This window comes from Rutidosis leptorrhynchoides, chromosome 1 (assembly GCF_046630445.1).
Source record: "Rutidosis leptorrhynchoides isolate AG116_Rl617_1_P2 chromosome 1, CSIRO_AGI_Rlap_v1, whole genome shotgun sequence".
In the NCBI taxonomy this organism is placed as follows: Eukaryota; Viridiplantae; Streptophyta; class Magnoliopsida; order Asterales; family Asteraceae; genus Rutidosis; species Rutidosis leptorrhynchoides.
Genome location: NC_092333.1, coordinates 588,440,446 through 588,463,526, shown reverse-complemented (window position 1 = coordinate 588,463,526; position 23,081 = coordinate 588,440,446). Strand labels below are relative to the sequence as shown.

The 23,081-nt window shown below is 34.8% G+C and overlaps 2 protein-coding genes across 3 annotated transcripts; both read right to left on the bottom strand.

The window, feature by feature from the left end:
- Nucleotides 1-214: 214 nt before the first annotated feature.
- Nucleotides 215-15,249, bottom strand: LOC139846665 (uncharacterized). Its single transcript, XM_071836153.1, has 16 exons — nt 15,166-15,249; nt 14,906-15,019; nt 13,994-14,053; nt 13,854-13,910; nt 13,683-13,742; nt 13,242-13,382; nt 13,061-13,152; nt 4,592-4,781; nt 3,509-3,785; nt 2,768-3,406; nt 2,438-2,668; nt 1,757-2,269; nt 1,227-1,407; nt 1,027-1,146; nt 798-935; nt 215-595 (listed from the first exon to the last, which is right to left on the bottom strand). The coding sequence occupies exons 12-16, from the start codon at nt 2,155-2,157 to the stop codon at nt 215-217; spliced, it is 1,221 nt and encodes a 406-aa protein (XP_071692254.1). The 5' UTR covers nt 2,158-2,269; nt 2,438-2,668; nt 2,768-3,406; nt 3,509-3,785; nt 4,592-4,781; nt 13,061-13,152; nt 13,242-13,382; nt 13,683-13,742; nt 13,854-13,910; nt 13,994-14,053; nt 14,906-15,019; nt 15,166-15,249.
- Nucleotides 15,250-18,739: 3,490 nt separating this feature from the next.
- LOC139883294 (pentatricopeptide repeat-containing protein At2g22070-like) lies at nt 18,740-22,300 on the bottom strand. 2 transcript variants are annotated; one of them, XM_071867497.1, is made up of 3 exons: nt 19,943-22,300; nt 19,734-19,850; nt 18,740-19,572 (listed from the first exon to the last, which is right to left on the bottom strand). In XM_071867497.1, the coding sequence occupies exon 1, from the start codon at nt 22,147-22,149 to the stop codon at nt 20,056-20,058; it is 2,094 nt and encodes a 697-aa protein (XP_071723598.1). In that variant the 5' UTR covers nt 22,150-22,300; the 3' UTR covers nt 18,740-19,572; nt 19,734-19,850; nt 19,943-20,055. The 2 variants fall into 2 exon arrangements, with proteins under 2 accessions (XP_071723598.1, XP_071723591.1); XM_071867490.1 differs by lacking the exon at nt 18,740-19,572 and having other exon boundaries at nt 19,612-19,850.
- Nucleotides 22,301-23,081: the final 781 nt, after the last annotated feature.

Here is a 23,081-nt window from a genome sequence, read left to right as displayed (position 1 = left end):
ATATTTAATGAGCAACACTTATTTTTTTTATCTATAAAACATAATTTCACATTAAAGTAACAGTCATCAGCAACACTTATTATTTTATAACATAACTGTATTTGTATGAGTTAAACTCAAAAAGTTAAATTTCTTTAAAAAAAAATCTTAATACATGCATGTAAATAAAAATATTATTCATTATGTTTTCACTACTCATTTGTCAAAAAAGTTTTCACTTATTTTCTGTGTATCTTCTTCTTGCACTATCCATCAGTTGTTCTTTTTCAGTGTCTGTGTATGCACTATGAAAGCAATGCATTTCTTTGAGAACATCATCCTTAATAATGTTGATGTCACTAATGATTATCTTTGCAGCATATTTTTTGCGTAGCTTCTCAATCTGTATGTCCCTTTCTTGGCCTTCATCTTCTAGATAACAATCCCATGAATCACCACTCACATATGTCTCCATATATCTCATCGTTAAAACACCGTAAGCCGGATCCATTTCATTTGATCTCCATTTGAATACCTTTCTCTTTGGTTCTGATTTTGTCAACAAATCTGATTTGATATGTTTGAATTCTCCCAGATAACTCGGGAACAAGTATTTCTGTATTTTATAAATGATTTTAATAATTTTAGATATCTCAACTTATTTCAGACATAAGATGATGCCAAACCCACACAAAAAAATTCTATTTTTTTTTTGTCATCATTTATCATTCATCATTCATAAATTTATGATTTATCATTAATTTTTCTCATTCATCATTAACAGACTTTATATTCATTTTGTTATTTAATTTTCTTACCAAACCATCAGGAGCAAGTCCATACTTCTCATCAGTTGGCATATCCAAGTAGCTATGGTCTATTATATCAATATCTGAGCTTGTTAGATTGAAGCACAATAAGAAATTTAGTCCACTAACAAATACTGGGAAGAAAACCTGCATTTTACAATCATAACTTTTACATTAGTTAATATGTTTCATTAAATATTAATAATTTTTTAACATCTTTTACATCAATTTATCATACCATTTCTACTTCAGAAAATTTGTAATCTATATCATCACATGTTGTCTGGTGAACAATTTTTTCTCTGAATTTGACATATGTTTCTTCCTTGTAAGCACGCAAATCCAACATATCTTCTATCTTCACAGTTTAAACAATTTATATGCTGTTACTACAAAATCATTGACTTTTTTATTTTAAATAGTTTTTTAATGACATACCAAAATTGAAGCTGGAAACATATATCTTGTCGCTTTGTGTTTTGTATACAATTTTGCTTCCATGTTCAATATTGCTGACCAGCAGTCAATGACTGAGTTTGATAAGTCCGTTTGATGAAGTAGGCTTGCAATCTCATTCCTGTTTAGTAGTTTCCCGCTCATGCAGCTGAATACAACTACCCTATTTTGAGTTAAATAATCATTATTACGAAGTAAATAAACATGAAATTATCAAATGCTAAATTTCATAAATGTATGTAATTTTTTATCACAAATATGATCAATGACAAACATAGTGAATGACAAACATGATGATCGACAAACATGATGATTGACAATCACGATTAAATGACAATCAAGGTCAATGGCAAACATGGATGAATGGCAAACATGATGAATGACAAATTTTTATTCTTTTAATGAACAAACATGATGAATTATAAATATAATTATTTATGAAGAATATAAACTATAAATATGATTTATGAAAAATAACATCATTAATCATAATCTGTTTTTTATATACTTACTCTGGTGCATCAGCAAAACAGTACATGAATGTTGAGATTTCTTTTTCCATTTGTGTGAGCTCACTCTTGTGATTAACTACAATTGCATTCCATGGTGTTAATATGATGTCATCATCTTCGGATTCAGTCAAAAGTTTGAATGATGGAGTTTCTATTCCATCCAATGATTTCTTTTTTAATCTTGATTCAGATTCAGCTCTTGGGTTTTGATTCATCTCAGCATACAGATTTCTAGGTTTCAAAGCAGATTTCTTTTCGCCATTATTGCTGATTTGTAGTGAAGTAGTTGCAGTTGTTTGCTGTTTTTGTTTAGAATCTTCTTTTGTTGCAGGTTCTTCTTTTTTTTTTTTTTGCCTCAGATTCTTGCTTGAACAAACTTGTAAATTTTCTTTCAAATTCATCTATATCCTTATTGTTTGGATACATCTTTGTTGCTTTTGTTAACACACTGTTAATTGCATTTGTTTCTTCAACTATGCGCCGATACCTCAATTCTAAACACTTAAGATAGTCCTGTAAATTTTATATTTTGTCAATCATAACATTCATTGAACAGTTTTTATTCATCTCAAAACAGCCACAAATCGTTAGAAACAAATAATTTTTTTTTTTTTTTGTCAAATTGATAAAATATTAATCAAACATTTAACATTCATTAAAAATCATATACACAAAATATACCTCTGCATTGTTTGGTGTTTTGAGGTTTATTTGTTTTTGTTTCCCTTTTTCTTGAAAATCATCACTAACAATTTTTCCTTTTGCCTTTACAATTCTTCCTTCACCAAATTCCCCTTTTTTCATTTCTACATCAATCCTTCTTTTTATTTCTTTTGCTGTCCATCGCTCGATCACATAGATATTTTTATTTTTCAAGAAACCTTCACATTCTACTCTTTCTAGATACAACAGCTGCAATCAAAGAATAAAGTACAATTTGTTTTTTTATTGTATTTAATATAAAGAATAAGTATAATTTTAACAGTAAAATATATATGAAATTGTACTTACAATTAGCACACTTAACGGTCCAGAATAATACTGTCCATTTTGTCCTCTGTCCCATCCCTTCTTGCTCTGTAATAGACATTCATATATGTATCCACACCAATCAACCTTCGATACATCTACCTCATTTGTAATACATGGCAAGAACTTCAAATTACATGTTCCACATTTGTTAGCTTCTGCCATACAAGTAGCAAAAAAGAACAAGGAAGTTCAAAACGAACTTTCTATCTGCATTTTTTCTTTCCTTCATATATTCAACAACATCTGTTGAATGTATGTCTTGCTGGTTTCTAAATTGTTTCCTCCATGAAATAGTCACAGGATCAATTGGATTGCTTCTTTCCACGTATTTAATCTTCAATCCTTTCATTGGTACACCTAAGACTTCATGCACTGTTTCTTTTGTGATTTTAATTGAACCATTCTTAAAATTTAATGTTGATGAACATTCATCAAAGTTGTTTACTAGATAGTAACCAAGTTTCATCTGATTTTCAAAGAACTTCATTTCTAGAATTGACCCAAATCCAATCTGCCTTATCTTTTCTTTTTGAATGTCATTCATATTCTGTATCGCTGTGTACAAACATTTTGGTGATGATCTTAACCTTATAATTTCATCTTCTTCGTGTTTAATACCTGCTTATTATATTATTATAACAACTACATCAGTTATTAGATTTTTTAAATATAAAAATCAAAGTAAATTAACTTTTTAAATTTTTTTAAGATGAATGTTACCTTTTTCATTAGAAGCTTTCAATGATGGCCTTTGAAAATCAACATCAGATTGTCTTTGGGTTTTGATCTACTTGTGCCTTCACCAAACGTATTAATTTTCCTATCCAAACTTTTTTCAATTCTCCCATATTTTGGAGTACCTTAATTACTGCATTTTCAACAAGCTTTATATCCTTTTTATTCAGTGCAGGTGTCTTTCTTACATACTTTCTTTTTCCGTCTTTTTCAAACTTTTCATTTTTATCCTTCTTTTTCAATTTCTGTTTTTCTTCAATCTCTGCAAACAGTTATGCAATCATTCATCATAAGCTATTTTACATACAAGTTTATAATTATGTATTCATCTAAGCATATCATTCATCTGTATTTTTTTTAATTCATCATAACTATAGTCATTTTTTCAACATCTGACGTTCGTATTTTTTATTATTCATCTTCATGAAACATGTAATTTAATGATTGTATATATTTTTTGTCCTTCATTATAAAATGTAAGCAGTTTAATGTATTTTTTTTATCATTCATCATGTACTTTTTATCATTCATTATAAACTATAACAATTAACATGTATTTTTTTTACAATTCATCATGTATTTTTTTATCATTTATCATTAACTATTATGATAGGCAGTTTTTTTAACATAACACATTCTTATTTTCTATCATTCATCAAAATATAACATGTAAACTATTATTTGTACGTTTTTTTTTCATTCATCATATACTATATGCATTTTTATGTTATTTTTTCTATCATTCATCATTTAACATTCATGATATTCAAACATCAGCACAATTCATAAATAGAACATTCATAATTTCATCATTCATTTCAGTTTATATCATATTCATCATATACTAATCAATCATGTAACAACTAAAATAACAGTCATCCTTATTATTACATCATTCATCAGTTTAATTATTCTAAACATTTTCAATTTCATTCATCGATATCAGATTTAAACCATATTATCCTATTATTGAATCGCATAATTTCAATTTTCATTCATCAGTTTAATTGTAACTACTTTTCAGAATTTATAAATTACGTAATCAATAAAACGTTAATTTTATCGTACCTGCATCATGAATTTCGTTTGATTTTCTTTTATTATTTTCATCTCTTTTTTCCGTTTGTTGGATGAATCTTCCGCCATTACGTGAGCTTGTAATCTCAGCTTGTAATCTTCTTTTAACTATCGATCTTCAGCAGATTGTTGTTAGAATCGTCGGTTTTTTTTCGTATTTCTTAGCTTCGATTTCGTGGATCTGATATTTGTTCGTTCATCGTTTTAGGGTTTTTGTTGTTTTCAGCGTTTTTTCTTTTCTGTAATTCGTATTTTGTAAATGACGATTTTACCCCTCCGCGTTATTTTTAGTTTTATGTTAATTTGTGGTCCACATTTACTTATCCAGTTTGTACTCGTTTTAAGCTTAGCCACGGATCGTGCCCCTATATATATATATATATATATATATATATATATATATATATATATATATATATATATATATATAGGGGCAGGATCAATGGGGAAGTAACCAATCGGGGGGAAGCAAAAAAAAAATCGTTTTTTTTGAAAAAAAAAATTTCCGGCATCAAGATCACACGAAAATATGAACATTTAGAAGAGACACTTCGTGATGAATGTTATTATTTAGGCGGAAAAACGATTGACAAAAATAACATTCATGATAATATTGTTCGTGAAGAATATGAACGTTTTTTTCCATGTTTTGTGAAGTAAAATTTAGCCCGATTTAGAGTTTAGGGTTTAGGGGTTGGTGTTTTGAGTTTATTCCATAAACCCAAAACACCAAACCCTAAACCCTAAACCCTAAACTCTAAACCGTTCGTGTTAAAAACTCAATCTAAATCCTAAATCTAAACCCTAAATCTAAACCCTAAACCCTAAATTTCTAAACCCTAATATCTAAACCCTATAAACCCTAATATCTAAACCTCAATAGCTAAAACCTCAAAATACGCTCGAAAAACACGATAATTGTTATATATTACTTCTTCGAGCGTTTTCCCGCCAAAATATAAACATTTATCACAAAGTGTCTCTACTAAATGTTCATATTTTCATCTCATATAATGTTCGTGAACAAAGTTTTTTCAAAAAACGAAAAAAAAAAAAAAAAAAAAAAATTTGCTTCCCCCCTCTTCCACCGAATGGTTACTTCCCTCTTGATCCTATATATATATATATATATATATATATATATATATATATATATATATATATATATATATATGCATGAGTATACATGCATACGTATTCAATCTTTTTATATGTTTTTGCAATCCATATTTTATGTGTATTAGTTTATATTAATGTTCATGTACTTTAATACCAATTAGAGTTTAAATAAAACATGTAATCAAGTTAGAGGTTCAGGTTTATATCAGTTGAGGATTTATTAAGACACGAGTGTGTGTTTCGTGTGTTCGTCCAAAAGAAACACAAGTTCACGAGCAGCAGCTATATGACCGAAGGTGGCTTCGGTTTTACAGCAGAAAAACAGTTCCAAATCACGGTGGTTTGCTGTGGCGAATGGTGGTGATCGGCGGTGGTTTGACAGAGAACAGAAGCAGCTTCGAACAGCAGCCAAGCTTCGCTTTTGGCTGCGTTTTTCGAGCAGAAAACAGCCAACAGAAGCGGCGGTCAGCAAGCAGCAGCCCGCAGGTGGTGGTGCTTCGGTGGTTTTGTGGTGGTGCTTGAGTGTTAGGAGGTGGTGATATTAAACGGGCAACAAGTACTCGCAAGTGAAACTGAAAGGTGGTGTGGTGTTTGTGTGGTGGTCGGCCAAACGTGGTGGTGGTGTCACGGTGGTTCTCGGCCGGAATTCAAGAGAGGGACAGAGAGAGATTTGTGTTGGGCTCTCTCCCCCTCAATGCAAATTTTCTTCCAACGATGTCTTGCAGACCATTCCAAGTGCTTCTCTGAATTTTGTAAACTTCGGTTTACTTAGGCTCTTGGTGAATATATCTGCTACCTGTTCATCTGTCTTTGTTGGCACCATCTTGATCTCCCCTTCAAGGACCTTCTTGCGAACATAGTGATAGTGTACTTCTATATGTTTTGTTCTTGCGTGAAAGACTGGATTCTCTGCTAGACGTATAGCTGATAGGTTATCGCATAAAAGCTCTACTTGATAGTCTGTTGATTGATGAAGATCTTCCATTAGTTGTTTCAACCATGTAATTTCTTGTGTTGCTGACGATGCCGATCGATATTCTGCTTCGGTGCTTGATAAGGATACGATTGGTTGTCTCTTGCTGCACCATGATATTACTCCCGATCCAAGACTAAACATGTATCCAGTTGTTGACCGTCGTGTATCATAGTCTCCAGCGTAATCGGCGTCACAATATCCAGTCACGTGACATTCTTTTGTTTTCTTGTACAAAATGCCAAAGTTAATAGTGCCTTTAACATACCTTAAGATGCGCCGTACAACATCAAGGTGAGGATTCTTCGGATTGCTCATGTATCGACTAACCACTCCAACTGCATAAGATATGTCTGGTCGGCTTAATGTGAGATAAATAAGACTTCCGACCATCTTTCGATACATGGTAACATCTTGAAGACTTTTTCCTTCATCTGCTCGTAGTTTTGTATTCGGATCCATCGGAGTTGAGATAGGTTTGCAATTAAGCATTCCGTACTTTTGTAAAAGATCTCGCGCATATTTCTGTTGTCCCAGAAATAATCCTTCTCTTTTCTGCTCTATTTCGAGTCCAAGAAAATGTTTGAGTTCTCCAAGCTCCTTTATATGAAATCTGATAGACAGATTCTCTCTTGTCCTTTGGATCTCCTCATAGTGATCTCCCGTGATGATTAAGTCATCCACATATACTAGCACTACGGCTAGTTTTCCTTGATCTTGTTTCACAAATAAACTAGAATCTGAAGGAGCAACTGTGAAACCACTTTGTACCAAGAACTCGCCAATCTTCCCGTACCAAGCTCTTGGAGCCTGCTTCAAGCCATATAGTGCCTTCTTTAATTTACAGACATGGTCAGGATGGAACTTGTTCTCAAAGCCTCTTGGTTGCTCCATATAAATGTTTTTGTCAAGCTCTCCATGTAAGAAAGCGTTCTTGACATCCATCTGCCACAGCTTCCAAGATTTGCTGGCGGCTAAAGCTAGTAGAGCTCGAATTGTTGTGATCTTCGCCACTGGACTAAACGTTTCTTCATAATCCAGCCCATATTATTGAGAAAAACCTCTAGCAACAAGTCGAGCTTTATACCTTTCAATGGAGCCATCTGATCGAGTCTTCACCTTGTAAACCCATTTACAAGATATTGGTTTTACATCTTTTGGCTTTGGAACTAAACTCCATGTCTGATTTTCTGTTAGTGCATTAATTTCTTCTTCCATCGCTTTTTTCCATTCTCGGCTTTGTGCTGCTTCTTCATAAGTGGAAGGCGCAATAGGTATTGATTCATCCACATGAGCAGCATTGGCATACCTTGGATTAGGTTGTCTCGGCCTTGCTGATCTCCTTAATTCTTGTACATGCTCCTCGACTTCCTTTTGGCTTGGATGAACCTCCTCGGATATAGATTGATGTACACCAGTTTTCCATGGACTCTTTTCCTTAGAGTACGACCCTTCTCCTTCTTTTATTGGATCCAATATCTGCTCTTTAGGATCTTCTTTTTCTTCTGGACCTTCTTCTAATTCATGAGATTCTGGAAGCTCTATCTTTTGAGGTAACCACCATGAAGACGCTTCATCAAATACCACATTTCTTGAAGTATGGCACTTTCCAGTATTTGAATCACAACATCTCCATCCTTTTCTTGATTCATCATAACCGACAAAAATGCACCGAATTGCCTTCTTATCAAATTTGCTTCGGAGATGATCTGGCACTAAGACGTAGCATACACATCCAAAAACCTTGAGATGGTTGACGGTTGGCTTGATCTTCCATAATCTTTCATACGGTGAAATATGCCCTAACTTTGTTTGTGGAAGCCTATTTATCACGTATGATGCAGTTCTCATACATTCAGCCCAAAATCTTCCTGGCACATTCTTACCATGAAGCATACTTCTACAAGTTTCGGCAAGGTGACGATTCTTGCGTTCTGCGACTCCATTCTGTTCTGGAGTATTGGGACAAGTTAATTGTCTTCTAATCTTGTGCTTCTTAAGAAAGATATTGAACTCGGTTGATAAATATTATCCTCCATTATCTGTGCGTAAGCATCGAATCTTAGTATTGAGCTCACTTTCTACCTTGTTCTTGAACTCTTTAAACTTCAGAAAAGTCTCCGACTTCTCCTTCATGAAGTAAACCCACACATATCTTGAGAAGTCATCAATGAATGTCACCATATATTTCATACCTTCAAGTGATGTTTGTTTCACTGGGCCGAAAACATCTGAGTGTATGAGCTCTAGTGGTGTCTTGGACTGATGCGCTGACTCCTTGAATGGCAATTGGTGAGCTTTGCCAAATTGACATCCAGCACATATTGTATCTGTTCGGATATCAATTTGAGGAAGCCCATTTACTATGAGTTTTACCATCATCTCCTTTAACTTGTTGTAGCCCACATGCCCAAGACGTTCATGCCAAAGATCAGCTGTCTCATTCTTTCGAGTCTTATCCACATATGCTGTTTCAGCAGATAGTACATAGACCGATTCTATTCTTCTTCCTTGCATAATTGGATTTCCAACCACCTTCACTCTCTTGAATACGGACACATCTTCTGGTCCAAAGAGCACATAGTTCCCTTCTGCTGTCAATTGTGGTACTGACAGTAAATTCTTCTTTAGGCCAGGGACAAGATACACCTTCTCGAGTTGGAACTTATGAGAGTCGCCTTCATTTGGAATTATTGTCTTTCCAATGTGAGAAATAGACAACCTTGAATTGTCGGCTGTCAACACGGCTCTCTTTCCTTTGTAATCCTCCATTTCTTGCAGCTTTGTCCCATCGTTGGTCATATGATTTGAGCACCCAGAATCGATGATCCAATCATCTTTGTAGTTTATTTTTGACTTTAAGGTTGCTGCAAGAGCTTGATGATCCATGTCAACTTCAACGGAGAGTCCTGCTTCTGCATCCCAAGTTCCCTCATTAATGGATGCTTCGAATGTGACCTCTTTCTTCTCATCTCTTGCGGCGGCCACATTTCCTTCGAAAGTTCGCCTTCTGGGGAATCTACAATCTCGAGCAAAATGACCCTTCTTGCCACAATTGAAGCATTCACCATTCTTTCTCTTATCATTTTTCCCGTATTGTTGGCGATGATCTCTTCTTCCTTGTTGAGCTCCCCCTGAAGCGTTGCCTTTTGAATTTGGGTGACCCTTCCACCCATATGTCTTACTTTCTTTCATCGCCTCTTGTCTTTGAGATGTTGTTTTCTTCTTATTGGTGAAGAGTGCATCTTCTCCGTCTTTTATGGTTACTTCATTCATCTGCTTGGCTAATGCCTCTTGGTTAGCCAATAAATTCTCCAACTCTATTAATGATGGTTGAGTAGGCCATCCTCTCACAGCGGCTATAAATCCATTATACTCGGATCTTAAGCCATGGATTATAATTCTCTTCATCCTTGCATCACTCACTTTCTCTTCAGGAGCAAGTTGAGATATCTCACGACAAATAGATTTCACCTTGGTGAAATACTGAGAAATCGATAGACTTCCTTGTGAGATACCTGCGAGCTCATTTTCCAAGAGCTGGAGGCGTGCTTCATTCTTCTTTGAAAATAATTTTTCAAAAGTTTCCCAAGCTGCCTTTGGTGTTTTCTCGTCACGGATATGCTCCAATAGATCCTCCTCGATTGTAGTCTTTAGTATAAATAAAGCCTTTCCAGCCTTGATGTTCCATTTTCACAAGGCTTCGGCATTTTCTTTCGGTGGAGGTGTTGTGTCACTGCCAGCAACTATTTCCCATAAATCCTGTCCTTGTAGGTAGGATTCTATGCAAGTCCGCCAATAACCATAGTTGTGGTTATTGAGACTCTTAATTCCACTGCTCGTACTTGCAAGATCTGCCATCATGACATCCAACGTCCAATAAGCTTGGTCCCTGACCAATGAGCTTTCACAGTTCCTAACTGTGCTCTGACAAAATCTCCCTTAGGGCCTTGGTGTTAACAAGACGATGTAAACGTCCAACGTTTACCGATGAGTACCTCCACTAGCAATGGTCCCGAACGACCTGCTCTGATACCAATTGTTGGAAGCTTCGACGATCCCAACACACCACTATAGAGGATCTAGACTATACTAGACTCACTACACCAACACTTTGACGTTGGTTAGCCTTTAATTTTATAAATCCTTAGTGCACAATGTACTTAGGCGACAGTGTCGACCATATATCTTTAGGCGGTATAACCGACCATGTATTACTTAGGCGGCAGAGCCGACCATATAATAAGAACAACAAAAGTGCACTAAGAACTTAAACACAAACTAAGGCTTGATCGGGAAACTTAACAAAAACACTTATATTAAATTACAATTACAATATTACTTGCAAGCTTTATCTTCTCTACTTTCGCTAACTCACACTCTTCTTCTCTTCTTCACAACTCACTTCTTATTTCACTCTCACAACTTCACAAATGAAATCTCCTCCCATATTTATACTACTCCATGGAACATTCTAGAACCTAGATATTTCCATGGATATATAAATATCTAGATATTTCTACAACCTACAAATATCTAGATTTTTCTTTTACATTTCAATTTCTAGATTTTTCTCTCATATTCTAATATCTAGATATTTTCTTATACATATTAATATCTAGATATTTTACCCATATACATTTACTAATTCCATATTATTCTAAATTTGCATTGTATTTTAACAATTTGCTTGGTGATTTTTGGGAGTGAATGGATTAATGAAGTGTTTAAGGGAGTATTTTTAAAGAAGTAATTCATACGGGATATGAATTGGTATTTAGTCACAACTCTTAGTTTAGGGTAAAGTTTAAGGTTTTAGGATTATGTTCCAATTCCAATTCTTATCACGTTATAATTTGTATTTATTTATTTTATTAAATGCCGAATATATATATATATATATATATATATATATATATATATATATATATATATATATATATATATATATATATATATATATATATATATATATATATATATATATATATATGGGGCAGGATCAATGGGGAAGTAAGCAATCGGGGGAAGCAAAATTTTTTTTTTTTTTTTTCGTTTTTTTGGATTTTTTTTCAGGCATCAAGATCACACGAAAATATGAACATTTAGAAAAGACACTTCGTGATGAATGTTATTATTTAGGCGGGAAAACGATCGACAAAAATAACATTCAAGATAATATTGTTCGTGAAGAATGTTAACGTTTTTTTTTTCATGTTCTGTGAAGTAAAATTTAGCCCGATTTAGAGTTTAGGGTTTAGAGTTTAGGGTTTAGGGTTTAGGGTTTAAGGTTTGGTGTTTTGGGTTTATTCCATAAACCCAAAACTCAAAACACCAAACCCTAAACCGTTCGTGTTAAAAACTCAATCCAAACCCTAAATCCAAACCCTAAATCTAAACCCTAATATCTAAACCCTATAAACCCTAATATCTAAAACCTCAACATACGCTCGAAAAACACGATAATTGTTATATATTAGTTCTTCGAGCGTTTCCCGCCAAAATAAAAACATTTATCACAAAGTGTCTTTATTAAATGTTCATATTTTCATCCAATCTATAATGTTCGTGAACAAAGTTTTTTCAAAAAACGAAAAAAAACAAAAATTGCTTCCCCCCGCTTCCCCCGATTGGTTACTTCCCCATTGATCCTGCCCATATATATATATATATATATATATATATATATATATATATATATATATATATATATATATATATATATATATATATATATATCGGTTTTATTTATATATTATATATTTGTTTTAATTTTACAAACTAAATTGATTACATTTTGGTCCTTGTATTTGATATTAAATATACTCTGTTACTTGATGATGACGATATTCTAGGATCGTTTATAGGATAACTTAAATTATCCCAAGTTTCGTTTGGTCAAACGGCATAGTCTCGGTTTTCTAAACCAGTTAAAATCATAGTTTCCTTTGGACAACCTAGGACTCATCTCCTAAGTTTAAGTTTTGTTAAATTCTTAACGGTCGTTAGCTAAAATTAAAGGAAAAAATCAGGTTGTTATATTCCATCATTCCCACTCACATCTCAACTCCTTGATTTCCGGTCAAAATAGGAATACTAATTCCACATGTACTACCAAAGTTAAACGAACCAAAACTAGCTAAACAATTACCTGACACACAAAGTATCAAATACTAACAAATAGGTTTAATAATAGTTAAACCCAAACTTATGATATAAACTGCTTAATCCAACAATGGAGCCATCAAATAGGTGGCAATTTCGACTCATTCACTTAAAAATGGGTCAATCAGGGTTGTGTTTTATCATTGATTCAAATATTATTGTGATAATCATGTTTTAGTATACTTAACAAGTTAGTCACTGACCTGAAATGGGCAAGAAAAAGTATTGGCAGATTATTTCAACCTAGCCTGGCCTGTTTAACTTGCGCCAAAAGTGACCAGTTTCAACCCAAAACCTGTTTGACCCATTAATCAACCCCCCTCTCATCTTGTTGCATCTAAGATAAAAGTATTATTATTTTCAAAGCACACATAGTAAACGTACCTTCTGGCATATGAATCATATACTATATACACTTTCCTATCTGCATAGTGCTCGGATAGTTTTCGATGTCCTCAAACGAAAGAGAATTGAAGATGATCTAACGCGTAAAGAAGATAACATGTCCAATATGGCTTAAACTTCCTGCGACAAAAGGAAAAAAAAAAAAGAGTAAATGCTGACCGTGAGAACTAATAATATAAGGTGGATACATGCACTCTTATTCATATTTGGACAGTTTATTGTAACTAAATGAAATCGATGAACACATGTAAAATTTAGTACACATTTTCCATTTCAAGCATCTATTAGTCGATATATAAGAGGATACTCTAGTAACATCATATTTACCATAATCAAATATTTCGAAACAACATTTCTTTTAGGCACAATGCGATTTGTGAAACGTATTATTTGATAGAAACAGAGAATTAAGAATCATACTCGTATACGAACAATTATATCCTGGGAAGTGATACATTGCTTGTGGCTAGATGGTTTACCCTGCACTTCTCATCAACAAATATTTTCATCAGTGTTTTTAACAATGAAAATACAGAGTTAGAACAAGATATAACATATTTGGACTCAGTTTTATAATGGTTATAAAAATACCTTCAAACTAACAATATCAAAGAGGGTCTTGTTATCATGAGCAGACACATAGTTAATCTGCAAAAAGGCAATCAGAGTATAAATAGACACATATAAAGAATAAATTCGTTTTTTTTATTAATTAATGAAGGATACTTCACCTGAATATGATTCTTGAATACGGTCATGACAATTTGGCTCACCATTGAAGAGAGTCAAATCTGATTTTTAAATACACAACATGTGACTGAATAATTCAAATTCACACAGAACCTAAAAAATGTTAAATTCACATTACTTGCAAAGAAAAGGTGATGAAAAAAGGGAACCACATGGACTTAAATATGAATAGAAGATGAATAAATTGAAGGCTAAAAAGATAAATTAAATGAAGAAAAAAAAAGGGAGAAAATAAAAAGACAAAAATACCCTCACGTGCCTGGCACATGACTAAATTTAACTCTATAAATTAAAGGTCTTTAATGATTTGGACTATACGTACAATGTGTGCAAACCACAGGGACTATCCGCATCAAAAAAATTCTTTTTTGACTATCCTAACAATTTAGTACAAACCACGGGGGACTATCTGTGTAATTTTGTCTATATTCAACCCAACCTAGACCGTTTAACTAGTGACAAAAATGACTAGCTTCAACCTAAAACCTGTTTTGGCCCTTTAATCAACCCACCCATGTTGTCGCATCTAATATAAAAGTATTTAAATTCCCAAGGCACGCACTGTAAATGTAGCCTCTAGCATATCGATCATTTGATATAGACACATTTACTACGGAGTATATACCTTCCTGTCTGCATAGTGCTGGGATGGTAGACAAAAGTAGGATTAACATACCAAAGTCAACTCTTTTCAGAGATTAGTCAATTAGGTTGACTTTTTGAATTTACTAATAAACCAATGTTTTAGACTATGCGTTAAAGGTCCCCGCCTGTTACTAGTGATTTAGAGTATTAATGCGAGAATTTCGTTTTATTATACTTCACAATTTAGTTAATGATAACTAGTTTTTCCTGAAAATGGACAAGGAAAGATGTTGGCAGATTTATTCAACCTGGCCAGGCCCATTTAACTTGGCATGCCTAAAAAAACGACTGGTACAAAGGCGGGGACCAGTTTCAATCCAAACTTGTTTCGATCCGTCATTCAACCTCCCATCTTGTCGCATCTGATATAAAAGTAATTAAATTTTCAACTCAAGGCACGCAATAAAGGTACCTTCAGGCGTATGGATCAGTTGCTATACAATTTTCTATCTGTATACTGCTAGGATGGTAGACAAACACTTGATAGACAAAAGTAAGATTAACATACCAAAGTCAACTATTTTTGGGGAACAGTAGTCGTCAGTTTCATCTACGCCTGAATCTTTCAAGACTTAACAAACACGTCAGTTGTATCGAATTAAATAGTGTGAATTTGTTATGCTTTTTTTGAATTAAATAGTTAAAAAGTTTGATATGCTTGTAGTGAATTAAACAATATGTAAGTTTTGATCGAAAATGATCTCGTGGTTGACAACTAGGGTTACTTGTTTCTTAAGTGAAAAAGTGAGGATGATGTTAAAATAACAATATTGCCCTCACATGCCTAGCACATGCCTGGAGTTAATGGAGAAAATTAACGATAGTCAGATAATTGGACTACTCACGCAAAAAGTGCAAAGTAATAGATTATCCATGTGTAAGAAAAAATGTTTGGACTATCCTTGAGATATTTGGCAAACCACGAGGACTATCCATGTAATTTTGTCTAAATGCAATCTCTTACTTTTGGCTATGCTTATGCCGCCTTATGCAGGTAGCGTTTGACTGGAATGATGTAATCATTGCCATTAATGGAACAGTAGCAAAATCAACAGTGGCTTATAGCGGTTATACAATAATTTCATCGATATAATTTGTGACGAATAAAATAATCCATAGACCCTTTGGTCAAGAAAGAAGGAAACCTTTCACATTACAATGGGACAATTTATGGTCTTGCTGGCTATTATCTTGATAGTATTAGTGTCTATTTTAGATCGCGTACAGTGTAAGATATGGAACTTGGAACATTAACTCGATGTCTCGATCATTAAGAAATCTGTTAAATATTTTTGAATTTTGACGTATCCTATATTAAGTTAGTTATGCTGGTTTGCGATTATAAATTCATCAGGATGATTTTAACAACAAAAAGTATGCTGTTAACCTCTCATCCAAGACTTTAATGTATAGATGGGTTGTTGTCTCTTAGGGTTTGGGGTCTCGTTTGGTCGTTCCTTCGCCGTTGGGTGCCGGATTTTTATCCTTAGAAGTTGTAGGCGACGAGTTCTTGATGAACTCTACAACGCTTTTAGGTGGTTCTCGGGTTAAGCGACGGTTTGTGTTCGATTTGGCGGGTTCTGGTTTGTGCGAGTGTTGCGTGTTGAAATCCGGCAGTTTTCGGTGGTCTGGCCGTTGCCGGCGGTTACTGGGGATAGGTAGCAGCTACTGCCGACCTTCAGTGGTTTCCAACAGTAGCTACCGGTCCTTGGCGGCTGAGGGTGGCGGATTATAGAGGATAGTGGTTGTTGCTTGTGGTGGTTGGTTGATGCCGGCGGCCACGGGCTGCTGATGGTGGCTGATGGCGGAAGCTAACTGCCCGTGGCCGACTGCTTGAATCTACGACCGTTTGAATCTGGGGGTTTGTAAATGTCGTTAGAAAACTTGGCGAATTTGACTGGCTCTTTTATGGTTTGACTCTGCATTTAGTACTGTTCTGTTGCGGCTTGATCGGATCTTTCATTCCATTTTTCTCGTCATCGGGTCTTTTGCGGGTTCGATGTTGTTGCTGGCGTTGTTGACTATGTTAAGTTCGGTAAATAGGCCTCGGGTTAGGTGTTCTTGGGTTGCCCGGTGATTGGTTTGGATTAGCGGTTTTTGGAGGAGTGAAGATGCGTGGTTGAATACGGGTCGGGTTATGTGTGTGTGTTTTAGGCTTAGGTATGGTGGGTTGTGATTGTTGGACTTTTCAGTTGTAATTTTTATTGTGCTAATGTGTCGTTCATATTGTTTATAACGAACATAGTTTCTCTAGAGATTGTTATAATCCTTTTAATGTTGTACCACCGGAACCTCGGTTCTTTTATATATATACATATTAATATTTTTGCAAAAAAAAAAAAAAAAAAAAAAAAAAAAAAAAAACTCTTACAATATAAGAGTCTTATATTACATGGAGTACCATTTTACTTAAATATATGGAGTTTAACGTGAATATCTCGTATATCTCGTGACCATTTTCAACCCTTACCCTAACCACACAAGATGCATTGCTAGTGAGTTTACATCTTCGTGAGGATACCATGATGCCACCACCGAGCTTATGGTTAAGTGGTAAAAAGCCTCAGTTCTGGGCCCGTATCCGTGAAAAATTTGTGCGAGTTCAAATCCCGAAGAGGTTTTCTCCAAGGTTGTGCCTCTGGGATCCTTCACTATGTGCGGGCTATGCAGTTAACCTAATGCACACCGGGTACCTTTAGGCGATGGTTGCGAGGAGTTTTCTTCTAACGTGTGTGTTGTGGCAAATGAGAGTATTCGATGCCAAAAAACTACAGTTTCCAAAAAAAGAATACCATGATGCCAACCACAAGACCATCTTATATTGGTTAGTCGTTACAAACACAATGGACCTGTCAAATTAGTGAATCTGTATAAAGTTATTTTTGGTCATAAACTAGCACTATATTCATATAAACAGAAGGAATTTGTACATTTGTACGTATGTGATTGAGAAAAGCTTTGCATAAAATGGATGATCATAGATCATCAGATATTACTTGCGAATAAATCGGTTGTCACGGATCTCAGAAATACATTCATTGAGAACAGGAATATATAATAGAATTTGTTATTATAATTGTTCTGTCTTCCTTTCAATCATCCCTTTCTGCCAAGGATTCGTGTAAAATTTTCTCTCCTCGATTCTCCTTGTCATTTGGCAGACGAGAACGAAGAAAAGAAAATTTTATTCTGTATAAACGCGTTCATGTGAGTAACCTTTTTTTTTTAAAAATTAGTTCTAAATTAATTTGGTACTTGGATATGCATGATGGTTGTTTACTACATGATTTTTTTTCGAATATGCAGATGCAATTATTGACATCATCAACAAAAAAAATGAACCGCACGATAGAAAAAGTTGCAAGAGCCATGCACCTTTCTCGATTATCTGTCAAAGATAGGGGTACAAAAGCACAAAGTTATGAGTACAAAGCATTGATGCTTGAGAATAAACAAGAAGAAGGCTCCATGATGATGAATGCAATCCCAAAAGGGAATTTAGCGGTGTATGTGGGATCGGATTTAAAGAGGTATGTGATACCAATGAGTTACCTTAGGGTGCCGGAAATGAGGGTGGTGATGGATCAAATGGCGGAGGAATTCGGGCATCACCAAAAAGAAGGAGGATTGAGGATTCCCATATGTGATGAACAAGAATTTGAAGACATATTAGCAAGTTGTAAAAGAAGGCAACAACTCATGTCAAAAACCAAGAAAGGGAGATTAACAACACATAATTCATTTATAATAAACTGTTAAATGCTTTTATTATTTTGTAATTTGTATTTGTACATACATATTTATTTTTGACATTAGTTATTCACCTTGTAATTGGATATCAGTAGCAGAGGTTTTGGTAGATTTGAACATATGATAACTTTCTATCAATATATATACTCTGAATTTATTATCATTCAATATTTGTTTCTTTAGTATTAAAGGGTAACCGACCCTATGGCAGGACTCACCGATCGATTCCACCATCAACATTGAAGAGGTAAATGAAGTTAGTGGGGTCTCAAAAAAATTTCAAAACTAATTATATCTAAAAGGTGCTTGTTTACCTCCAAAATCATAAATTTTAAAAAATATATGAGGTCCTATAGTTAAAGGTAGTAGTGGTGTCCTATACAATTTGTAGAGTTCGTTGTATATAAAATTCGTAAAATAGTGGGGTTATTGGACCCCACACTGATACCTTTAGAATCGCCTATGGGTAAATCATGTATCCCATGGTTAAACGTTTATTAGGTTTGACAACAGTTAAATCGGTTTATTGCTATGAAATCGATTCAATATTTCTAAGTTCAGTATTGCTAAGGCTAGACAAGTTTAATTAGAAATTTACATATATATTTTAATCTTCGATGTGTGTGTGTGTGTGTGTGTGTGTGTGTGTTTGTGTCTGTGTGTGGGGGGTGGGTGTGTAATTTGCTTGATTGTATCTCTACTTGAAATTACATGTCTCTGCACTATATTATCCATGCTATATATCCTACTGATATGCATTACTGCTATATGTGTCCTCTTTTTATCGTTATTTTGTATGGTTGCATCTTCCTAGGCGCACATAACTCTTACAGGTATCTATCTCGTTGTTATGAGCATTTCTGGCCGAATGTCCTTTAGGAAGCAATCTCTTTGCTCTCGAGTAGAGGGAGGGACGACCTTATCTAGTCGCGGGTTCTATACCCGCGGGTGGAGTAGTGACTTCCTTCTAATCTAGGGTACGAGGAATGATTGTCTACACTCCACCTCCCCCATACCCTACATTCATGGGATTGGGTATTGTTGTTGTTGTTGTAGCATTCTAATCTTCGATGTATAAAAACTGAAACTTTTACTGATTAAATATCAATCCTCTGCTCAGATGTATGTCAAAAGTTTAACTTTCACTCCATTAAATATCAATCCTCTGCAAGGGCAAAGTTGAACTTCACAATCATTTGCAGGATATAATACATTAGTATACACCGTGTGTTGACAAAATTTTGGATCTTATGTTATCTTTTTTGGCAATTTGCCCTCAACAAAATAAATATGGAATACATACTTAAGTATCAGTGTGTTACCAACCATCACCATGTTAATGAAAATCCAACTCTTGTGAGACGGAAGCAAAAGATGTGTGGTGAACTTAACCAAGATGCGAAGCGCTGTTTTTCCATGCATATGTGAACTATTAACATCCACCTGCAAGCACACAATGTATAACTATAATTATTTTTATGCCAAAGAAACCGAATGGTCTCCTCTTATGGTCCAAAGGGTTTAAAGATAATTACCAGAAAGTTCGGCTGGTTGTTTCTAATTCTTACAGTGTAGTAAACTCTCGAGTAAATGAATGGAAAGATGAAGCTGTATGACGATTGGTCAACAAAAGTCAATACTGCAAAGTTCACCAGAGGTCCTTGCATGAGCAAGATCCCTCAACAAAGTGATGAAATCTATTCGAATCCCTCAATATGATGGTGCGACCAATGATTCTTGAAACAAACTTCATAAACAAATGACAATCACCACAAACTCGAATATTCTTTAATATCCTAATAGGTTGCTGTCCATTAGGTTTCCTCATTAATCCATATGCAAGTGCTAATTTCTCACTATGATAACATATCGATTGAATCTTCTCATCGTCCCCAACATCATGCAATACCAGATTCTTATTTGGAATAAATCCATCTTTCAATAACCTTTTTATAAGCTTATTTAATTCACGATAAATTGCTTCTGATTCAGGATGTGTTCGATCTTCTGACACAAACTTATACACCTTTCCATCGATTTCAACCCAACTATACGCAGCAAACTTCTTAATATTGTTTCTATTCATAAGAGATCTCAATGTTGCCACATTTTCCCACATACCCTTAGCAGCATACATATTGGAAAGAGTAATATAAGGTTCGGCGTTCGATGGGTCAACCTCAAATAAGTGTTTTGCCGCCATCGCACCATGTTCAATCTCATTATGCAGTTTACAAACAGACAAAAGGGTAGACCATATAAGACTAGTAGGTTTCAAAGGCATAAACTTTATTAGTTCAACGGCCTTCTTTATACAACCTGAACGACCAAGAAGGTTGATCATGCATGCATAATGATCTAAAGTTGGTACTATTCCATATTCTTGTGTCATAAAATGAAAATATTGTTCTCCTTTTTCAATAAGCCCTTCGTGAGTACAAGCCGAAAGAACACCAACAAAAGTAATGCTATCTGGCTTTATTACATTTTCATTCAACAATTTTTCAAAAAGTCCAAGCGCCTCTAAATCCTTACCGTTTTGGGCATAACCCGAGATCATAGTATTCCATGAAACTATCGTTTTAACTTGTATTGTATTAAATATCTTTCGGGCAATATTTGGTTCACCACATTTTGAATACATATCAACAAGGGCACTAGCGACACGTGTATCATTATCAACTCCCATTTGAACCGATATTCCATGTATCGCCTGACCATAAAACAAAGACGCCAATCGAGCACATGAACTAACCACATTCGAAATGGTATACTTGTCGGGCCTAACATTATCCATCAACATTTCACTAAATAACAACAAAGCATCCTCTTCTCTCCCGTTTTGGACATAACCCACAATCATTGTTGTCCAAAATATTACATCTTTTTCCTTAATATCAGCAAAAAGTTTATGTGCCTCATCTATCCGGCCCATTTGAATTAACGCACCAAGAACATTCGAAACTGTAACCATATCCGGATCTAAACCCAACAACTTCATTTCGCGAAACAACTCTAGACATTCTTCTGGCAACTGGTTTTTCATATATCCAGAAATCATCAAATTCCATGACACCACATTCTTATCACGCATTCGATCAAACAACCAACGAGCAGCATCAATCTCACCACACTTAGCATACAAATCAGTCAACGCATTACAAACAAAACCATTACACATCAAACCATACACTACAACCTTTCCATGAACTTGTTTCCCACACATGAAATCCAAAACCCGCGAACACGCATTCAACACACTCACATAACTATACCCAGTAACCTCAACTCCATCTTTCAGCATCCTAACAAACACCTCCAACGCCTCACGTGCCATACCTCTACTACCCAAACCCGCAATCACGGTATTATACGAAACAGAATCTCGACGTGGCATGCTATTAAAAAGCTCTTGTAACTCATCAGCTGACCCGGTTTTTGATAAAGCTTTTAACATGGCATTGTAACTGATGGTATCTCGTTGAGGCATTTTATCAAACAGGTTCCGTGCGTCCAAAAGTTTGCCTGATTTAGCGTACACGTCAAGGAGACGATTATGGATAAAAGTGGTTGTGGGTTCGTAGAGATTTTGATCCATGTGAGATTGTAAGCGATTGGCTTGAAGAGGGTCACTGAGTCGAACACAATCAAGAACGAGTCGAGTGTATGTGTCTGAGTTGACATATCGAGTGTGTCTGTAAAGGGCATCGATTGATTCCTTGAGCTTGTACTTTGGATGCATTCACAACTGCTTTATGCTTTTAACTACAACGATTAAGTTAATTTTGGGAAATATGGTTGCAATTTGCTGCCAATAAGCTGCATATATGTATCTTGTATTATTTCAAGTCATGATCGAAATTTGTAAGTCAATAAACTCGTTTTCAGCATCTTACAATCTATACCAATTCAAACTTATATACTCCAACAACTAATTAGCTTCAACTTATAAGCTTAAAAATCACAAAACCAAATCCGTCAAATTTTGAGATGTTGATTGTTGATAAATTGATCTGTTACAAATTTTCGAATTAGTCAAACCTTCTTATACTTCTTTTCGTGTTAAACGATATATTCTTGTTCGTAGAAGTCCTTGCAATACGTGGATCCGTGACACTGAAAATTAAATGAGTGAGGTCAGTCAATTGAATGAGTTGAGTTTAGTGTCCCATTAGTATTTCAGATCAAAATAATATTGTTATTTTTTAAAAAAATTAAATATAGTTATATTTTTTTTTAAACAGTTGTTCCCCGGAGAATTTAACCACTCACGCGTTCACCTCCTACACAGTTATACCCGCCCCAACTGCGTGTCCAGGAGGAAACCCGCGTCAATTCTATACGGGGCATGGACGGTAAAACCCCCTCCCCTCTTTACCCCTCAAGGGGATGTGAGAAAGGTGTCATGGGTGGAACTTCATGGCAGAGATGAAATTATGGATTAATATGTAGCCAACGGGGTCGAACTCCTGACCTCCCCTAAAGGAGACAGGGCATCAACTGTTGGACCACATCACAACTTCTAAATATCTAAATATAGTTATATTAATCAGCAAACACCTATTTATTGACTACTTGACTATCATTCAATGCTTAACTTGAACATCAGACAAGTTTTAAATCCATTAAAATTTGATTTTACAATTTTCATTGCGTCTCATACTTTTTTTCTTC